The sequence below is a fragment of the Alligator mississippiensis genome, chromosome 3 (genome assembly GCF_030867095.1).
Source record: "Alligator mississippiensis isolate rAllMis1 chromosome 3, rAllMis1, whole genome shotgun sequence".
NCBI lineage: Eukaryota > Metazoa > Chordata > Crocodylia > Alligatoridae > Alligator > Alligator mississippiensis.
The window spans coordinates 180,108,459-180,129,283 of NC_081826.1; the positions used below are offsets into that span (position 1 = coordinate 180,108,459).

General features: G+C 43.1%; 1 protein-coding gene across 8 annotated transcripts in view; it reads right to left on the reverse strand.

The window, feature by feature from the left end:
- CNTLN (centlein) overlaps positions 1–20,825 on the reverse strand; it is a 369,536-nt gene that overhangs the window by 260,465 nt on the left and 88,246 nt on the right. For 7 of the 8 annotated variants that reach the window (XR_009460954.1, XM_059724694.1, XM_059724692.1 and 4 more), the window contains 3 exons: positions 11,793–11,927; positions 11,034–11,213; positions 6,056–6,189 (listed from right to left, as the gene is read on the reverse strand). Coding sequence is in view for 7 of the 8 variants with exons in the window: in XM_059724694.1 (XP_059580677.1) it covers positions 6,056–6,189; positions 11,034–11,213; positions 11,793–11,927 (449 nt within the window). In the remaining variant the exon portion in view is untranslated. The remainder of the gene's footprint in view (positions 1–6,055; positions 6,190–11,033; positions 11,214–11,792; positions 11,928–20,825) is intronic. The other variant, XM_019483679.2, reaches the window with a different exon arrangement.

The following is a 20,825-nucleotide window of genomic DNA, read 5'->3' on the forward strand; positions in this document are numbered from 1 at the left end:
GCCACGTGTGCTATTTATATCCATAGAATGGATATAAATAGCACACAATATGCATTTTAGAACCATATCTGCACACTAAGATTGGGTAAGATAGTTTCTACTCTGCAGAGAGATCAAAAAAGGAACCATTTAAAATGGGCAGCAAGGAAAATAACAGTTTCTTTACAATGAACTGAACAGCAAGAATCATTAAGGGATTATCTTTCCACTGATCATAATGGATTTAATATTCAGCCCAAAACGAAATTGGATTTAGAGCAGAAGTTTACTATAAAGCCTATACTGATACTAGGTAGGTTTTTAAAACAAACTATTTAGTGTTGCTCTAGCTCTTCTCTCATTGGAGACAGTAAACCACAGCTGCCGACTGCTTTTCAAAAATCTTAGTCATTGTTAATATGCTGCATGAGAGCACAACTTATTTCCAAAATAGTTATCTCAGTGACTGAAGACTATTGTTTAACTAAAAATATCTTCAGTATTAAAATGCAGAATTGTCAGGGCAAAGAAAGAATTTTTGATCTGAAAGTAAAAGGAACATAAAAGTATACACTTAGGCCTTTAGCAATCTTCTTTTCCAATGGATCTGAAGAACTATTGCAAGAACAGGTGCAGACAGAAGATGAGCCTCTTATATGCCCTTCAACTCAAAGAGAATCTGCATCTCTCTCTCTCTCATGTGCAAAATAAGATACTAAATTAAAGAAGCTAGATCTCTTGATATTTTCCTTACAAAGTAAAATGTTTGGGATTAACTGTAATTAGAGCTGACATATTCTAGTGTCTAAGAAGAAAAGATTTGTAACTGAAGAAAGAAGTTCATAATTGTCATCTCTAAAAATCCTGAAATAAATTCAGGAGAACAGGAACATATGGAGGGGGTGTAATTTGTTTGTTTTTCTTACCTTGTCTATTGAGAATGTTGCTATTTTTTACTAAAAGCGTATCAATAATAACAACAACAAAACTGAACACTGACAAGATTGTTTAATCTAAGACCACTAGAAAATATTTACTTAAAAAAATCATTGTAGCCTCATATAGAAAACAGAAAAGATTTTAAAAGGATATTATTTCATCAGAACTAATGGTGTTTAGTTATATACATAACATTACTGGAAGACTCTTATATTTAATGTGCTACTATAAACATTAAATGCTTAAACAGGCATAGTTTATGCTGAGTAGTTTATTCTATGCTGTTCTACAGCTGCTGTTTTACAGGTTTAAAACTAATAAGAGAAATTACTTTTTTAAGCAACATGTAGTAAGCAGTTAACTGGTAAAACTCATTATCATAGAAGGTTGTACAGGCAGATAGTATAGCCAGGTTCAAAAAAGGAACTAAACAGGTTCATGAATGACAGACCTTCACTAATAGCAATTAAACAGAACAGTAAGGTATGCATCTAAAAACCAATGATCAGAGCCATAATCACCCAATTTGGTGCCCAGTGCAAGTTAACTGCAGAGCACCTATGCACTATATCAGTGGTTTTCACAACCAGCATTCCACGGACACTCGGGCTAAGGACAAACATTCAAAAAGCTTGAACCTCAACTGATTTAATCTTTGCAGGTTCATCTAACCTGGCTAGGCTGAACTGGTTTGTAACTGTACAGGCATTCCCTCTGGACTAAAGAAATGCAAGCACATGCCTTCAGTGGCTCAGGCTAGAAGCCGGCGGACGCTAAAGCAGCCCTCCCTTCCCTTCCATAGTGCTGAGCCAAGGGGGGCATGACCAGGCCCTGGCAGGATGCTCTGATTAGGGAGGGATCCCCGCCTTCACTGATAACAGAGCATTAATCAGCTAAGTTATCAGCATTTATCACCCCATCAGAAAACACAAGTCTCTCTCATTAGTTCAAGCTCCTCTTAAAGAACATTTTCCAAGGAAGGAATGGAGGGATATTACCAGCTACCTGTTGATTAGCTCCAAAAAGCCCTAAGGGGACACTGTGCTGTCTGCCTTACACAGACACCTCTCAGCATTAGCTTGCATACCACATGCTGACTATGGTCCATACTGTGGGAGGGAGGAAGGGGAGAATCCCTGCTTAAGCAGTGAACAGCAAGGGGATATGGGACAGGGAAAGCAAGGCAGATGCTGCTGTGCCTGCCATCTCTGCTGGAACTCCAGCTAGGAAGCAGCGGAGAAGGGCCAGCCCAGCTCTCTGGAGCAGACAGCCCCACCCAGAGCTGCAAAGCATCTGGGATGCTGTGGGGCTCTGGTTTAAGTTAAACCCAAGAGGGGTCTGGGACAGACACTGAATAAACCAGTTTCACCCAAATCAGTTAAGTCTGATACTACATTCAACTAGGTTTATCTCAAACCAGTTTCAGCCATTTTCAGATTGGCTTATGTACACTGAATGTCTGTTCTGTTACAGGTTTAAACCAGTTTCTGATCACTTAAACTGGGTTATGTGTAATATCTGTCCCTAGCCTGGAAGTCCATAGAATACATCTAAAGGGTCCACAAAAGATGACTATGATCAATCAAAAGTATGTGAATACCCACACCTACAATTCAAAGGGATCCACAACTCCATTCAAATGTTCCAAAGCGGTCTGCAGATGAAAAAAGGTTGAAAAAATAGTAACGAGATAGCACAGTGGATTTGATCTGGAACTTCTGTATGAGGGCATGTGGCGCCAGTGCACCACTGGTAGGACCCTTGCTACAGTATGACTAATGGTGGTGGATGCCAGAGAGCATATGACAAAGGATAGATAATTCTAAACACACCATGTTCTCACTCCAAAGCCTCCACTCCTGCCACTCCGAGATAAGATATGGGCTAGACAGACCATTTGTCTCATCCAGTATGTCCTTTTTTATGTTCTTATGTACTCCAATTATAAAGAACATCTTCTCATTTTAGAGCATGGTATTGGTGATGATGGAAACAAACTCCCATGAAGGCAAAAGAAGGCCCATGGGTCCACCAGCTTCTGGGATGGAGACAGGGCTTGATTAATGCCTGATAAGCAGGGATCCTGCTTTTCTCTGATTAAAAAAAACCCGCAAATTCTCTGCTTAAAAAAAAATAAATTAATTAAAAAAAAAAATCACAAATTGTCTAATAAGAAACCCCAAATCTGTGATTTAAATTAAAGGGCCCCCACAGTCCTGCTCATGCCTCTCACTCCCCACCCACATTCCCCACAGCCTTGCTGGTGCCCCTTGCCCCCCACCCAGAGCCAAAAGACTCAGGGTTTACCATATAATACCAGATGGGCCCTAGCAGAGTCAACAGCATTTCAAGCCATGGTGACCCCACAGCTCAGCATAGCTTAGTATATGTGTTTATTCCAGATACCTCCCCACCCCACACAAAGGATCCATATGCTAATTAACCCCTCACTCATAACTGGAACTGTGTGTTCTTGGCATAAGGTCTGGGATCCTCCAACACTTTATTTGCAGATGAAGTGCAGGGCAATCTGGTCTGGCTCAACCTCATGGAGGGCAGGGCCACACTAATCATATGCAAGAGTATGAAACAGGAGGGCAACAGAGGGATTCTGCGTGAACTGTTTGGGACCCGTTTGGTGATGTTTGCTAGACATTTAAGGCTGATGAAGAAACAGAAGTAATTGGAAATGGGAAAGGAAGGCACAGCTCAGCTTTGGGAATAAAGAAGTCAAAATGTATTCAGTGTTGTGGCTCAACATGATTTGAAAGAGTTAGCTGTGACGGGAACTGAGCACAATGAGCACTAACATATATCCTATTCAGATGGGCTGCACTAACCTATCCTTGTGGTAGGTTCCCATCGCTAAGTTTGCCCAATATTGGCCATGTGTTTTATAGTCATACTCAGTGTCAGCTTCATTTAATCAACTATGGTTTCCATTACTGAGCACATGCTGCTTTTGGCAGCAATGTAATGATAGATAGGCAGCAGTTTAATGATTTAATGAGATTTCCTTGCATGCAAATAAGATAAGGGCTCTTTTCCCCCCATGCTGATTTGAGGGAAAATCCTCATCTTGTTTTCCAGTACATACAGTAACATTAAAGCAATGATAAAAATCTAAAACTTGTAAATGTGCCACAGTAGATACACCAGGAACAGGTATAGTTTCTTTTTAAGAGTGGTCAGAGAAAAAGAATATTAACATGAATTGATTTATATAGACATGCCTCTTGAGGTATGCAAAATCTTGCCTAACAGGTTCTTTTTTAAGTTAAAAAAAATTAGATAACTCCCTGATAACACAGAGAAAAATATTAAATTTTAAAATGTAGACAAAAATCTCAAATAACCAAGCTGAAAATTGCCCTCTTATACCATGAAAGAAGTAAAATCCCTTGAGCAACGTTTATATACAACATTGAAAGTGTCCCCAAAATATAAAAAATCCAAATATCTATTCATAACACTAGCATTAAGGCAATGGTGTCAAACATACAAGCCATAGGATGGATCTGGCCCACAGAGCCACTTCATCAGGCCTGTTACTGGTGGGGCAGGGAATTTGGGGACATAGCCAGAGGCGGGACTGGCCTGGCTCTGTGCCAGAATCTAAACTTAATGTACAATTTCTCTGAACACATTTCCCCCTTAAAATAGCAATGTCTACTTTCAGCGTTAACTCAAACTGATTCACCATTTCAAAGAGGTTGTTGGTTTTTTTTTTAATTAAAATAAAATAATAAGAATGTCTCTGTGAAACCTTGACACCCCAACAACAGCTGGGGTCAAACAAATTTTTTAAAATAAGAAAATGTCTGGGACTAGCATACCCCGACTTGTAGCAGAGCTTACAAAATGAACATTACAAGATTTAAAGGAGTTTGCAGGCTGTGATAACTTTGGCTACCAGGTTTGAAAGTGTCCCATATTCCACTGTCCTTCCCGCCCCATCCACATGCAGAGACATACAGTTCTGAAATGAGAATCCATTTTTTAATACTATAAAAACTGTCAGCCCTTTGATGAATTTTACAAATATCATCAGCTGTCTTCCCATAAAATATCCTATTAAAAACTGTATTTATTCTCATTAACTACTGGGATTTCAAAAGTTATAACTTTTAACTATAAAAATAATTAGAGACATTTTTTCCGAGCAAATTCAGAACTAACACCAGGAAGACAAATTAAGTCAGAGAAATTGCAAAAATCCCATTTCTAGTCTTTTCTTAAAGACAACAGACTTACAGGAAAATTAATAGCTGAAACCTAAAAAGATTATTCAAGCTATAGTGGCTTCTACTGCATTGTTCTGTTTGTTTCCACTAAAATTCCAACTGCTATCCTAAACTGTAAGCACTTTGGGGCAGGAAATGTTATTTGTTTAAACAAAGCCCGTCTACTGTATAGCACTATGTACACATATAGAACTATATAAATAGGAGGAGAAGAACAGACAGTTGCCTGTCAATCTACTTAAATCTACTAGATGTCTTTTGCCATTACTGTCATTCTGATGATTTCAATAGCCTAGTCAATTCATATAATTCATTCTATCCTTCATTTCTTCTCCACATCTCAAATATGCAGCACTAATCCTCCAGATTCAGCATAGGAAAAAAGATGTGCGAGACCTCAGATAAAGCTTAAATCACAACATTTTAAACCTTTAGCATAGGCCTGTACAGACTTCTGCTGACCTGTCAGACTCTACTCTAATTAAAAAGTTAAAGTTAGGTTTGAAACTTTTGTAGGTTTAGGGCATTTAGCCTCTCAAATTAATTGCTTACGTTACTAATCATATTGATATTTTGTGACTTTCAGTGGAGATTGACAACTCTCTGACCCAATGCTAATTATAGAAGTGTAATTTTTAATAATATCCATCCCGCCTTAAAAAATTGAACATCATAAAAGCCAAAAGGAATTTAAATACTCTGCATAAATAGTAGTATAAGCTAAACAGCCAAAAGTTTCCAGATAATGTGTGCATGTTCAAAATAAAATGACATTAGAAGACTTTTGCAAAAGTAGCTCTAATAATAAGGCATTTCTCCTTAAATTATAAAAATAATTTTATTTACAAAACCCAGTGATTAGATTGTACCTAAAGGAAATGCAGACTACTTGCCTAACTCTGGTCATATCACAATCCCTCTGGGTCAATTCATTCTGTTTAATAGCAAGCTGGGATGACAAGCCACTGCAACTAAAGTGCAGGTTTTCCATTTGTTTTCTTGCCTCTGTTAAATCAGTTTCCAAATTCTGTAAAGAATGCATTCAAAATGTGTTAAAGCATAGGAACCAGTAATGTTTTTTTTAACACTTCTGCTTGTAGCATACATGCACGCATGCACAGAAATTACCAGACAAAACCTACGTTAAGAGACAGTTAAAGTCACGAGCATGTAACGATAATTTAGAAGGAAAATGTTTCAGGGATATTTTAACTATTCTAACACCAAACATTATAAAACAAGGAAACTCAGAATTACTCGTAAAGTTAGAAGATACATGGACTTGGAAGTTGCGGACATGCAAAACAGACAGCTCAGATGTCCTGCAGAGACATCATAAAACAACCCTAAGAAAAATATTAATGTATTTTAATATTTGTGCTCCCAGGAAGGAATAAGTCTAACTCAATTTTTAATAAATTGATAACGATACAATAAAGAAGAATTAAGAAAAACTCCTGAAGGATATTTTTTTCAAATTACCTTCTTTCAACTCACCATTTCCCATGTTCTCATAGGACTTAAAGCTAAAGACTGTTCTTAAAAATGGCCACTAGTTCCCATTTTTCCCACTGGGCCCCAAGTCAAGCTACTATCAGAAAAATGATAGCTCTACACTGTCCAGAAGGAAATGGGAGCACTAAGAAGCAGGTGATCCGGGACTGCTAAAGCCACCTTTGGCTGCAATCTGTACGACATCAACAAATTCATAGGAAAGGAGATGGTAGTTATTTGAGAAAGTCACTTCAACTGACGGCAGTCTTACTGAAAGCAACATGAGAGGGCAGCCATTTTAAAAATCAGTAATTCTTGACGAGTTCCTGTGGAAAACATTCTCTTTCAGTGTTTGCTTCATCATATATACTATACTAGCAAATTGCCCGTCAAAAATGACTGGGGGGGGCGGGGGAGATGGAGTCCCATGTCTGCCCCCTTCTTCTTCTCCCTTTCCCCCTCTGCCATTTGAGGTTGGGCACTACTCCCTCTCCCCTACCATGTTAGGCCCAGGCCTGCTCCTTACCCCACCCCCCACTGTGTTAGACCCAGGTCCGCTCCTTCCTCTCCACCCCTGCCGGGTCAGGCCCAGACTGCTCCTCCCCTCCCCCGCCATGTCAGGCCTACTTCCCCCACCCTGCCACATTGAGCCTGGGGCCCAGGGCCACCCCCCCTACTGCCGCTCGGGGTCCAGACCAACTGTACCCACCACTGCCTCCCTGGAACATGGGGGTGGGGACAAAGCCAGTTGCTGCTGCCTCCAAGGAGCAGGGCCAGGGGGAGAGGAGCGAGGCCAGCTCCCCACTCTGTCCCTGCCATCATGGCAGCGCTCTGCCGCCTTCTCCTGTCCAGAAGGCTCCTGAAGCAACATGAAGCATTATGGACTGACAGACTACGGCTTTTATAATATTAGAATACTACTTTAAGTGCAAAAGGTTTGCTTCTTTGTAACTATGGAGCTGCATGCATGCATGCAGCCTGATTCAGTTCCTTCCTTCTTTATCTAGGAACAGAAATAGTTGTGTCACTGCTACTTGTCTGCAGGGAACACCCCTGCATACACACTGTGAGACTCAGCGGATTGCCCTAGGTGTGGTAGCGGAGGTTAAGGCCAGCACCTGAGCTGGCCCCAGCAGCCTTACCTGGGGTCCTGTGGGCCTTTCCGGGCTACAGCAGTGGCAATGCAGGTGCACAGAGCCTGGCCAGCAGCCAGAGTATGGTGGCCAGGCTCCAGTTTCATGTGGCACATGCTGCAGCCATATATGCTGCTCTGCTTTTTTTTTCTTTTTTTTTTTAAATACTGAAATTTCCTGGTATCTAATTTTGGCTCCACACTGCAGAGCAGCATGGAGAACCTTTTGACATGCAGCATGTACATGTTGTGGCACCTCTGAGGGGCTGCAAAGTGCACGTGCGCACTTATAATGCAGAACTGTGCAGGAGCCTAACCAGCTCCCAGAACAACTCCTCAGAGCTGCTTTGACTTATGCACAGCATCCCATGGCACACTATGGGCCCTAGGAAGCAGAAAACAGCCACAGACCCAGATCATGATTGCAATTCATTTGAAGGGTAAAAGGTGTAGAAACAGACCTTTTTCCAGTATACTAGCTAAGGAAGAACCCAGGTACGGGAGGCTCTCAGGACATTGTTTCTGCTCTTTTCAATGAACTTTTATGCTGCCAGAGTGGTGCATCAGTGAGAAGTTGCAAACACAATATTTTAAAATACATGTTAAAAGAAATGATAAATACAGTTGTTACTCATATTTGCTCTTTTTGCTAATCTCTATCATTTAGATTTTTTTCTAATGCCCCAACTTCCTGAACAACTTCAAACATCCTGGTATTAAAAAAATAAAAATAAAAACAAAATAAAACAACCAACAAACATACAAAAACAGGCAACAAACAAAAAGAACCCAACAGCCTAAGCCTATTCCTGGTAGTATTTCCTCCTCTTCCCAGTCAATGTGGAATTTTACCACCAAAATAACATCCACTCCTCTAGAAAGAATATGATATCATCCTGGGATAACCTTTCTAGGCCTAAACATTTAATGGCTTAAAGGCTAATATATCAAGACCTGCCAGACTAGAAACAGCTGCTTTATCCAAAGCAAAGGCTAGAATCTAACACTACCAACTAGGAGAGAGAGTAGTCACTGTTACTTCTCAAAGGATCTGGGATATTTATAACTAAGGTATTTAACATCTAGAGGAGATATTTTTAAAACAATGTTAAAAGTATTTCACATTGATTAATTCTAATTTTACTTCCCCACTGTGTGCTATACTTCTAGATTCAGGACAACTACAAGAGAACAAGTGGGATTATTTCTGGATCCTGTATCAGCAACAAAACTAGTTATGGTCTTTATTACAGGTGATACTGCATAAGCCAAAAAGATCCCAGGCTGACTCCCAGAAACCAGGCTAAGTGGTAGCCTTAAAAAAATAAAACACATTTCACTTTCAAACTCAGATAATTTTATATCTCATCTCTATAGTCACTTAAGAACACCACCACAGTAATAACAATTCCTGTTGTTTAACTTGCCCTCTTAAAAAGACTATTATTAAATACATGTAAGATAGAGGGAAATTTGTTAATTTGTAGTACAATGTGATAATCTTGTATTTGGCCTGTGAGGATAAGGGTATTATTTCCCATACTGTTTATAAGTACTCTGTTAAAAGCAAATCTGGCATATAATACTGATTCTTGAAAATGTTTAGTAATGGAAATAGGGAAAGACCAGAACATAGGAAAAATTAATTCAAGTTGAAACCCATTAAAATTTCAATGAAATATTTACAGATTATACATTAACAACAACAACAACAACAAAAGGTAAACATTTTAGTAAAATAATGTTTCTTAATCCATTTGTACATAATAGGAATGTTAAAGAATGTATTTGGCTTTTCTGAAGTCAATCTGCAGCATATTACTTCAAAGGAAAATTCTGTTAACTGCCTATGCAAAGCTGTTTAAAATGCCAGCTAGTCATTCTCACAATAACCTTGTGAAATAAATCCACTTTACAGAGGAGCAGAAGTGAGGCATAAAGACAAAGTGACTTGACCAACAGCAAAGAGAAATTCTGTGCAAGCTTTACATGCTTAGACCACTGTAGCGAACCTCTCACTATGGCATATGTTAACGTTCATAAAAATCAATTATTTCAAAATTCTTCACGTTATTTTTACACGTGTTGTGGAGAAGTGAAATAATTCCAACAATTTTATTACAGTTATTTCAAAACATCATCTGACAACCTGAAAAATCACTTATATAACTCCAATACACAGTGTTTCTCTGGTGAGGAACAGGCCTTCCACAAATTCATGGAGACTGAAAAACCTTTCCCCCCAACCAAACCAAGAGCCTTGAACTGTAGAAACTGTCCCCCCATGATGAATGACACACTTTCCAAAGCTCTTCTCTTAGCACCATACCTATAACCAGAGGTATCACTGAAGAGCAGACTTCGCTGCCTCTGAATCATGGTGTCAGAAAATTCTACCTTCTTGTATGCTATGAGTAAATTGCCAGAAGAATACCCTAGATCTTTCAATGCAAGGTACAATTTAGATGAGTGAGACATGAGAGTACTGTAGATGATGTTTTACAAGAGTAAAAAAAAAAAAAAAGATGTTTAAGCCTGAATAATGCAAAAAACAACAACAAAAACTACTCTATAGATATATATACAAATACTAGCAAATAGTTTTATACCAGTATTTGGTTTATTCCTTAGAATAACCTTAGAATACCTTAAACATGACAATTTTGAAGATAGAATAAAACAAGGAAATAGTGTTTCAATATGATATTCTGAGAAAGCACTCACATAAAATGAAAAACGCATAGCACATTTATCATAAACTGTGAATATAACTTTTTAAATATGATATAAAATGAAAAAGCCTCTCACCAAGAGTGGAGCCCTCTGGAGGCTAGGACACAATTTATTCAAAACATGGTTGAAAAGTTTTTAAAATAGTCTTACAATACAGAAAAAACCCAGTCCATCACAATCACATTAAACTAAATTATAATTGAGGAAAAACAACCCCTGAATGATAAGATTTTTAAAGCTGTTTAAAACAAAAGTTACATTTAATCTTAAAATGCAGTATCTTTTATTTTTTAATGATTACATTTTAGGATGACTATTTGAAGTCAGTTTCCTGCTTTGCACTATCAATTTTTAAAAAGCTGTGGGTCTTAAGAGAAGGAATGTAAATGAATGTCAGTCCCCACTGGTAGATTTGAATATATAACTTGTTATATAAAGAAAATAACATGTACTGTAAATGCCTGGGAGAAGTAGTTCTGAAATAATATCCAGAAGTCCATTCCATGTCATACCTTTATTTTGGCATCGATGCCAGATTTTTCTATTCTCCACTGTGCCTCCTGCTTCCTCAGTTTCTCCAGGTCATTTAGCAGGTCAGTGCAGCGTGCATTTAATCCCTTATTTTCTTCTTCCAGATTTTTTATAACCAGTCTGTTTTGCTCTTCCTTCTTCTGTGCACACTCCTTAGTGTCCTGTAGAACAGTACCACAAGGGCCGATAAACAAAAAAAAGTGAGAACTAATCAGCAAATATAAACTGTGCAGTTTTACCCTCACAGCAGCTTCTTCTATATTTGATGGCCAAGGTCACCTGTGTACTTTTATTGGTCTCTTTCATGCAGGTGGAAGGGTCATATATTTTAGTTGGATGACAGTTTTGATGAGTACACATTTGCAAAGAGACCATTAATTGATCAAGCTGCCTTTGATGCTGTCCCCAGCTATTTTTGAGACCCACACAGACACATCCTCCCAGACCTCAGCTTTATCAATTAATAATGCCAGTCCCATCAGAATCTAATTACAAGAAGCCACATCTTCACACTCCTACTTTCTTTGCTCCATTTCCATCATTAACTATTTATCTGAAAGTTATAAAGCTTGGATTTTTAGCTTTAAAGCATCTTTCTCAGAGTTGGTGCGTGAGAAAACTGTAAGGCCTAAGGCAATTTTTCCTCCAAGCTTGTCACTTTCAGCGCCACAAGGGCTGACACTGTTTAAAGTAGTACTTCAAAGCTATGGTCCCATAAAACTATGTACAAGTCAATATACCTTAAGTTCTTGACTTTTATCTTTAAATTTCTGCTGCAAGTTACTGAATTTGTTCTTCAAGAGGTTATTTTCCTCATCTACAGCAAGCTTTCTCTGTACCAAGTTGTTTATCTCCTGTTGCTGTCCTGATATTCTCTATTTAAGACAAGACAAAAAATTAATTAAAAACAAAAATCAGCATTTGTAGTAGAATAATTATTTGCTCTCATTGTCAAAGCCTTGTTTTAAGTTTTATGGTGTGTGACCTTCTAACATGTGGCTTTACATAATTTCTATTGTTGCATCTCTATTTAAAATCATATTTCAAATTGTCAATATGTAACATAATAAAATATAAAGAGAATGGCCTGTGTTCTTTCTGGACACTAGTACAAATGCAATAGGAATTATTCAGATCAGTCTGAGAAGATAAAAGGGTTGCAAACCCTTGTGATATTTTTGGTTAGGGATTAACAATAAGGTTATTTTTGCAATTGCACATGCACCACATGACAAATATAGCCAGGACACAAATTGTCTGAACTCCAGAATTCATAAAAAAAATGAAAAAACCTATTAACTGACGGAACTAAAAAAAAAGGGGTAATGATACAACTCAGTTACACCTTGAAAAGCAATAAGTCTAATGGAATTCGCATCTCAAGGCAATTAAGACACTGCTGAACAAAGACAACACTTAGTGTAGTGTACATAATAAAGCCTAACAACTATTAGAAAAAGAAATCCAAGTTTCTTTGTTAAATTCTTTCATTTTTTATTCTCAAGACTTGCATTTTCCAGCCTCCCAGATCATAAACAAAGGTTAAAATTTCTTTTTATTCAGAAACAGATACAGTGGCCACTCTTAAAATTTTATATTTTGTACATAAAAATTAGTAAACCCAATGTTAAGCATTTGCAGTTGTTTTATTCCTCTCCTTTTCTTTACAAAAGCAACATTTTTGTTTAGATTTAATTTTTACTACATTGAGTGCATCAGACTGAAGACAGAGATATTGAATCTGCCTAAAAACAAAATGAAGCAAAGCTAATTTGTTTTCCCTGTTCAAGCTGAATGAAATGTATAAACAATGAGCAGCACAAAATGAAAAATAAAATCTTTTTTTTAAATTATCCCATTAAATGAATAGTAACACATGATTTTAAAAATAATTTTCAGTCTAACAATATTTAATTGTTAAATCTTATATGTTTGTGACAGGGGGCCATCTTGTGGCCGGTCAAATCATTGGCCTGCCCACCTGTCTACGGCAGTTTACCCACCTCCCTCATCTGCCACGCCTTTGATGATGCAACTGAAATAGATTTTTATAAGGTGGGAGGCTGCCCATTTAATGCTTGATGCCAAAGGCTCCATACCATCCCTACACATTGTCCCATGTCTCCTAGATGGCATCACTATATGGCTCTGACCCCAAGATGGACCTATTTTATTCCCACCTGGCGTTCGGACCCCACCTGAATCTCTCCTCCTCAGGCGGTGTAATCTCCACCCACATACTGGACTGCCAAACTCCCTAAGCCTTTTTTTCCTAGTGGCTGTGGCCCCCTCTGGGACCTCTGGCCTTAGTGGCTGTTGCCAGTTGTGGCGACTCGCATGCAGGGCCCTGAGGGTACGGGGCAGCATATACCTGCATCTGACCCCTGCTGTTGGGCGAAAAGGCTTGGGGAGGGCTGTTGCCAGGGACGACTCACCTGTAGGTCCCAAGGCGGCGAAGCGAGAGTAGAGTATATCGCCGGCATGGCATTTTAGAAGCTTGTGCTCTATGCGCATTGCAGGGAGCAATGTCATAAAGACATACCTGGAGACAGAGCAGGGCGGACTTTTTGAACTAGCCGAAGACACCAGTGCAGAGGCTGCTACGAGAACTACCCACACACTGGCTCTGCCCCAAGCTTGGGATGCTGAGCCGGGCAGAGGATGCAGGAAAGACCCTGAGCCTCACGGATCTGAAAGGTAGAGGCTCCAGAACTTTGGCCAGAAGCTAGTCAGCTGGCATCCAGCAAAGGGAATCTGGATATCTGGGGCGCATCCAGACGAGCACGCACATGCCTCTTGCAGCATCTCAAACCCTTTTGAGACACTGCAAGAGGGACGTGCGTGAATTAAAATATGTTCCCCGTGCTGAAAACTTGCAGCACAAGGACAAAATTAGACCTCTGAATATCCAGGGGTCTGCTCTGCCGAACAGCAGGGCAAGGCACGGTCTGGAGCAAAAACAGGAATCAGTCCTCCAGAAGAGACACTCTGGTTTCAGCCAGAGCCTCTCTGTGGTGCTCCTGCTGCCCCAGCGCTGTCCAAGGTTTAAGTTAGGGAATGGAGTGGGGGGGACTTATGGGTCTGGGTGGACGTGAGTGTTTGTGATGAGTGGCAGAGGATTGTTGGAGGCAGGTGTTGGGAGTGGAGGGGCTCGAGCGGGGGGATGCCACACACCTGCCCCCCCACCCAACTCCGCGGTACTGGCAGCAGCTGGCAGTGTGGTTGTGGCTCTGCTGCAGGCACAGCAGGCAGTGTCACAGTGCTGTGTGACCTGGGCTCCTACATGCTGAATGGTCCCAGCCTGACCTGCTAGTGTAGGAGTAGAAAATGCGCCCTGCCGACCTGATCCAGCCTGGGCCGTGCCGGTACTGTGCCTTTACACAGGAGCCGCGCAACCTGCTCCGATGCTAACCCAGACTAGTGAGTCACGCAGCACTAGGCCGGGTCCTGCCATGCACCACTTCCCCACCTGCACAGCGGGGCAGGCAGTGCTGCTGCTGGAGGCCGGAACCGGTGTAGCGCGCAAGGACCATCCACCAAGCCATGCTGGGCCCTGCAGGCAGACCGGCCCGGTCCCACAGCGGCAGAACCCAGTGACACACGCACGGTCCCTGCAAACCGCACTGGGGTCCTGCCGCCATGGGACTGGGTCGGCTTGGCAGCCTGAGAGGCTCAGCACACAGTCCCTGCTGGCATGGTCCCTGCTGCAGAAGATAAGTTATGGGTCCTGCAGGCAGGGTTGGGGCCCTGCAGGATGCCTGGGACGCTGCATGCGGGAGCTGTGGCCCTGCACAGGGGGGCTGTGGCCCTCCAGGGGGGAGCTGAAGCCCTGCAGGGGGGCAGTCCCTGTGTTGTGTGGGGGGGGCTGCACCCTTTGGGGGCCATGGAACCCACCCAGAGCAGCACCCTGAGAAAGTCCCCCCACACCCACAGTCCCCCTGCAATTGACCCACACCCAACCGCATACCAACTTACATCCCTCCACACGCAGCCACCTAACAACCCGCATTCCCCCACATCCCTTCCCAGCCCCTTCCTGGAAACCCCACACCCCCAAACCACGCACCAATCATTTGCAAAGGAAACCAAAAGCACACATTCACACACACAGATATTTACAATTAATTTTATCATGATGAAACTGGTAGGCTTCCAAATTGATTTAACATTCTAAATATACCAATAAAGCATTGTCCAACTAATCGATCTCTCTCTCTCTCTCTCTCTCTCTGTGTGGGGGTGGGGGGGTAGAGTGGGCTTTTGTTCTAATTGTGGAAGAACGTGGATTTTCAGGCATTTTGAAAAATGGGTTTGGGATGCTACTGTAGCAGTCCAGCTGGCACAAGGGACAGTGTCCCCAGATACCAATTGGCTGGGCCCCAGAAGCTCCTGACTATTTATATCACCCAATTATTGTGGGCCCTGAGTCCCACACGGCTAACTAACAGTCCCTATTGTATTGGGCAAATGGATGGACAACACAACAAAATACTTGGGACAATTAATGAAAAAAACAGAATACAAGTGTTGGGTCAAAGGGTCAAAATGTGAAAGTAAGTGCGCCTAAGGGGGATACCGAGCAGAGCCCCCTGGGCCGCACCCATCGGTCCTCCAAGGCATCCCTGGAGCGGGTGGATGCCTCCCACTGGTGCTCTGCCCGGAAATGTGAACAGACAAATGAAAGGAAAGTGGACCCGCAGTCTCTGGGCACCTCCCCAGCCAAAGCCTCCTTCCTGGTCAAGTACAGGCCCACTTGGCCAGGGCCAGGAGGAAGTTGACCAGGAGGTCCTGGAACTTGGTGGAGCCATGGATGGGGTGACCAGAAACAAAAAGGTGAGGGGGAAATTCAACCAGAACCTCAAAAGAAGGCTCTGGAGGTGGAGGTGGAGGTGGAGGGGCTGCAGCCTGGAGCACTCAAGGGTCATGTGCACCAGGGTCTCCCTCTGCCCGCAGAAGGGGCAGGAGACTCCCAGAAGCTCTTGAGAGCAAGTATCCCTGAGCTGCTTGCTAGGGCAGCTTTTTATACTGCTGCCCTGGTGCTGGCCCCAGGCTCTAGCTCCCCTGACTGCATATCTGGGAGAAGCCAGGCACCGTTATTTTGCCTCAAGTGGCACAATTTGCTCCACAATAAAGTGCATGTCCATGCACATGTGCTGAGGCAAAAAGCCCCAGCTCAAATTTTCACTACTTCTACTTGAGCTGCTGCAAGCACATGTCCTTGCACGTGTGGACGCATCCCTAGAGATCCACACGTGGCTGGAAGATCTGTAAGATGGGACACATGAATTGGAATCTCACCGTGCACCAAATGCTTCGCGATGTGAGATGACAAATTAGTGTAATTTTCTTGTTTCTGTCCAAGCATACTGAAAAGTCCTATACTGGGGGCAAGGCGTGGATATACACTGATGATTTGATCTCATTTATTCAGGTTAGTACTGACCCTGGACTCTGAAGGCAGACACCTAGTTTTCATTACCTGGACTGACACGCCTGCCTTTACCCTATTGTGGAGGGCGGCAGGCAAAAACGTTAAATGTTATTTGGGTGAATACCACTTGGATAACACCACAGTTGGTGTGTAGAAGAGGTGTAGGGGAGGTGGAGCCTCAGAAAATATGCCAAAACATAAAACCCCATCTTTAAAGGGACTACCCATTACTGGAACCTCCCTTTTTGTATAATTTCTTTTGCGTATCATCAAGTCATGGCATGCAGACAGAGAGGGACTTCATTTCCTCCCGTTTGGCAAGACCCCGGGAGGGTCACACTAGCCCTGGCCTCACCTCTATATTAGTCGGGTTTCCTGGTCTCTAGCCTTAGCCGTCCCTCGCAGTGGGCGCTCTGGTCCTTCGACCAGTCCTGGTCCCAGAACAGGCCAGCAAGGTTATTTCGGGTAGGTTACTGAGCCGCTCACCCTCACACTCCCCCAGAAGTCCACTTTCTTGGGCCGCTCCAAACACATCTCACTCTCTACTCATGCCGACCTATGCACAGTCCTTCAGGTCCCCTCATATGGCCCTACGCTACGTGGCCCACACACATTCCTTCTTCAGGCCCTCCATACGGACCCTACTCTATACGGCCCAATCACTATTACACACCCCCTCACTGGGGCTAATATACTGCCCCCTCCTTGGGGCTCTCGAGCCATACACCCCTTGGGCCTCAGGTCTGATAACATGCCTAGACTCCTCGCCCGTCCCCTTTAGGGGGTAACCTACTAGGTCATGGAGCCTGAGGCTACAAAGTGCCCCATCCTCACCTTTCACTAGGGAGGCAGCTCCACCACACCAAAACACTAGCAGTGTGTAGTTTTAGGTCATTCCCCAAGCCCAGGAACCACACTCATCCCCACAGTTCCTAACCTTAACTTCCAAGTGTTGTGGGAGCATCAGCTCTGGCTGGGCAATATTATCTCTCTGGTTCTCTGCAGCAACTGCCGGCTCAGCTCTGAGGACCTGGCTTTAAACTGAGGCTGCTCATCTCTATCCTCCAATCCAGGAGCCCTCCCACGGTCATGTGACCACCTCATTAGGCCACATCACACCTGCCAGCTGCTCCACAGCCTGCTTAAGCCTCTTAAAGTGGCAGGCACCTCCTTATCACGATGTTAAATACTGAATCACAGGTCACAAAACATAAAAACCAGTAATAATGACACTCAGAGCCTGAAAAAGCTACTCAAGAAAAACCTAGTCTGAAACAGAAGCCTAAACAATTTAAGGTGAAAAATACCAATGCCACCCACCCAAACCCAAATCCTATCCCCTGAAATTATAGGGGTAAATTTTGGCATTGGGTACTAACTCACAAAAGACAGCATGCTCCACAGATTCATCATGTGTCCCTTCATATGCACGTGGCAAGAAGCACAGAGACTGCCTAAGCAAACTGATCAGTAAACGTTGGTATGCCAGAATCTATAATTCAGCAACTCTACATGCAGCAGAGTTTACTCATCAATGGAGAAGCAACAGAACCCAGAGGAAGAATGGTTCAGCTCCTTATCTTAAGCTAATGCTAAAGCTGTGCTTGAATCATAAAGAAATAAATCAGTTCTGTACTGTTTGTGACATTTGATAATTCACTTATGTGATATGCATTTTTTTAGAGTTATTAATCCGTTGACTCGAATAAAAATGTATCTATTTCACATATTAGACAAATTTCATCAGTATTACTCTAACATTAATTAGTACCTGACCAACTGAAGAGCTACCTGGATACCACAAGAAAATTCTAATTGAGAAAATATTTGAACACAAAATTAATTTAATATAACATTATATTTGCTAAGTTACTTAATTCTTTTGTGCTTGTTATATTGTCCTTTCCTTCCTGTCTTTATTTTACTTCTACTTTTCTCCTGCTATTGAAGAACATGGTACATTTACTTCAGAATTGCTTGGATGTATTCTTCCTCTTTTCTTTCTCACCATCTTTTCTTACAGAAAGTTCATTCCTTTCTTTCCCTGTATTATGTTTTGAAGTTCCTTCAACATATTTCCTGTCTTCTCTTTCTTTTCCCACCACTGTGACCAAATTCTTTCTACATACTGTACCCTTATTTTCCAATATACTCTTAACAGTTTCTCTGGCCAATCCCTTCTCCATATCTATATGCATTCAAGAAATTTGACCTGACACCTAACTGAGGACTAAGCCCAAGAGTCACAGGCAGATAAATGAGTGAGCAAGTATGCTAGAGGTGGGGCAGTCCCATAGTTCTGCAGCAATACCCTAGTTTGCCATTACCTCTTCTAGGGATATTGATAAAGGAGATGGTAATTTGATTCAAAATCCTGTCCAAATTTGACTTCAGTTTGTAGAGCTCCATCATTCATGGCTGTTTCTGCCTAGACAGTGTCTGATGAATCGAAACCTCTCACCTACCCCTGTGTCCCAGGGGAGCTGGGGTCGCAGGAGGGCCCCAGGCCAAAGGAGAGCCTAACTTACCTTCTGCAGAACCCGAAGAGCAGGAGATGCACTCAGCGAAACTGCCATCACAGCGGATCAGCCACCCTTACATTCAGCTGCGGCCGGGCAGCATGGGAGGGAGACACTGCCCTGCGGAAATAAAAAGCTGCCCCGAGGATGTGACAGGGCGGCAGATGAACGGAGGCTTGAGGAGAGAGCCCTCACCCAGAGGGGCTCAGCTGCCGCATCAAGCGGCATGGAAAGTCAGGGGCAGAGCCAGGAGAGGCTCCGACGGAGGAGTCGGCAGCAACGCCAACAACAGAGCCGGCAGGGAAGTCGGCAGTAATGCCAGCGGAGAAGCCGGCAGTGACGCCGACAACAGAGCCAGCAGGAAAGCCAGCAGCAACGTCAGTGGAGAGGCCGGCTGCAAGGCTGACAGCGGAGCTGACGGAGGCGGCAGGGACATCGTCCGCAGAGGCGGCAGCAAAGCTGGGAGCGACATCGGCAGAGGTTCCAGCAGCTGCACCTGCAGCAGAGCCGGCAGCAGCACCCGCAGAGGAACTGGATACAGACGCAGAGAAAGCAGCATCGGGGCAAGCCGGCGCTGAGACCGAGGAGTGAGCCTGCAGGAAAGCCTCGGAGCAGAGGTAACAGGGGGCGTGGCCAGTGCGGCCCCATCGGGCGTTGCCGAAGGGCGGCTGAAGACCCAAGGAGGGACGAAACCAGTGACAGACGGGGCCCACTGCAGCCCTAGGATAACGGCTGAGACTCAATGCCTGAGTAGGGCAAACCACTAGGGTTGAGTAGTTTGGTACAGGGGGATCCACAGGGCCCATAGGCCAGGGGCATCCTTTGTGGCCTCCTGGTCCTGTAGCCTTAGTACTTCAGCCATTACAGTGGTGGGGAATTGCATGTTAAGTCACAGGGTGGATGGGTTAGGGCGTCAGGATTTTGGATCAGTGGGACATGGGCCGAGGACTTCGAAGTCCACACATCAAGGCACAAAGATACTGGCACGTAGCTGGCAGGCCGGGGGAAGGTCAGGCTGAGCAGCGAACGCCTAGGGGGCCCAAAGACCGGCGACCCAAGGTGGCGAGTAGCCGGGGTGTAGGGGAGGTAGGAGCCCCGTGAGTGTCCGCCAGGAGGCACGACAACCCTGGAGGCTGCCTCGAAGGGGAACCCCTCCACTGAGGTAACATTCAAAGTCGTAGCAGGCGAGTCAAGGGGATCCCCTGACATCAGCTGGGGTAGTCTTTGGGGTCCACCCGCAAGCCCAGGACAGGCGCGATAAGTTGTCCAGGCTAAGGACGCATGAGAGCGCCTGATCGAACAGAGGCAGGCACACCCTGTTTGGAAAAGAACAGCAGCATTCTCTTCCACAGATACTTGCTTTTCCCTTCCCACAAAAAAACCCTACCTGACTGATATCCAAGTGCAGGTTATCAGCTAATTTACATCACCCCAACCTTCTGACTGTTGTGGTGGACAGCATCTATACTACCATACTTAGCTTTCTGCAGGGTGGATTGATTTAAATCAAGGCATTTTTAAATCACCAAGATAAAACCCTGATTTAAATCAAGTTTCCCACTGATACTTCTTCACATATTTCTTAAACAATGACGCAAATCTGATCACTAAAACATTTTAATTTACAACTCAATACAGCATGTTACAACATCTGTCCTTAAACTTTTTTTTTCCACCTTTCAAATTTTATTAACTCTAACAGACAAGTCATCACACCACTAAACATATGCTGTCCTTAAAACTTCTACAACTAGATCTCATCTTCCCCACTCCCATTGTCATTTTTATTCATAGACTGAAACAGAAATACGAGTTTTCCTGCT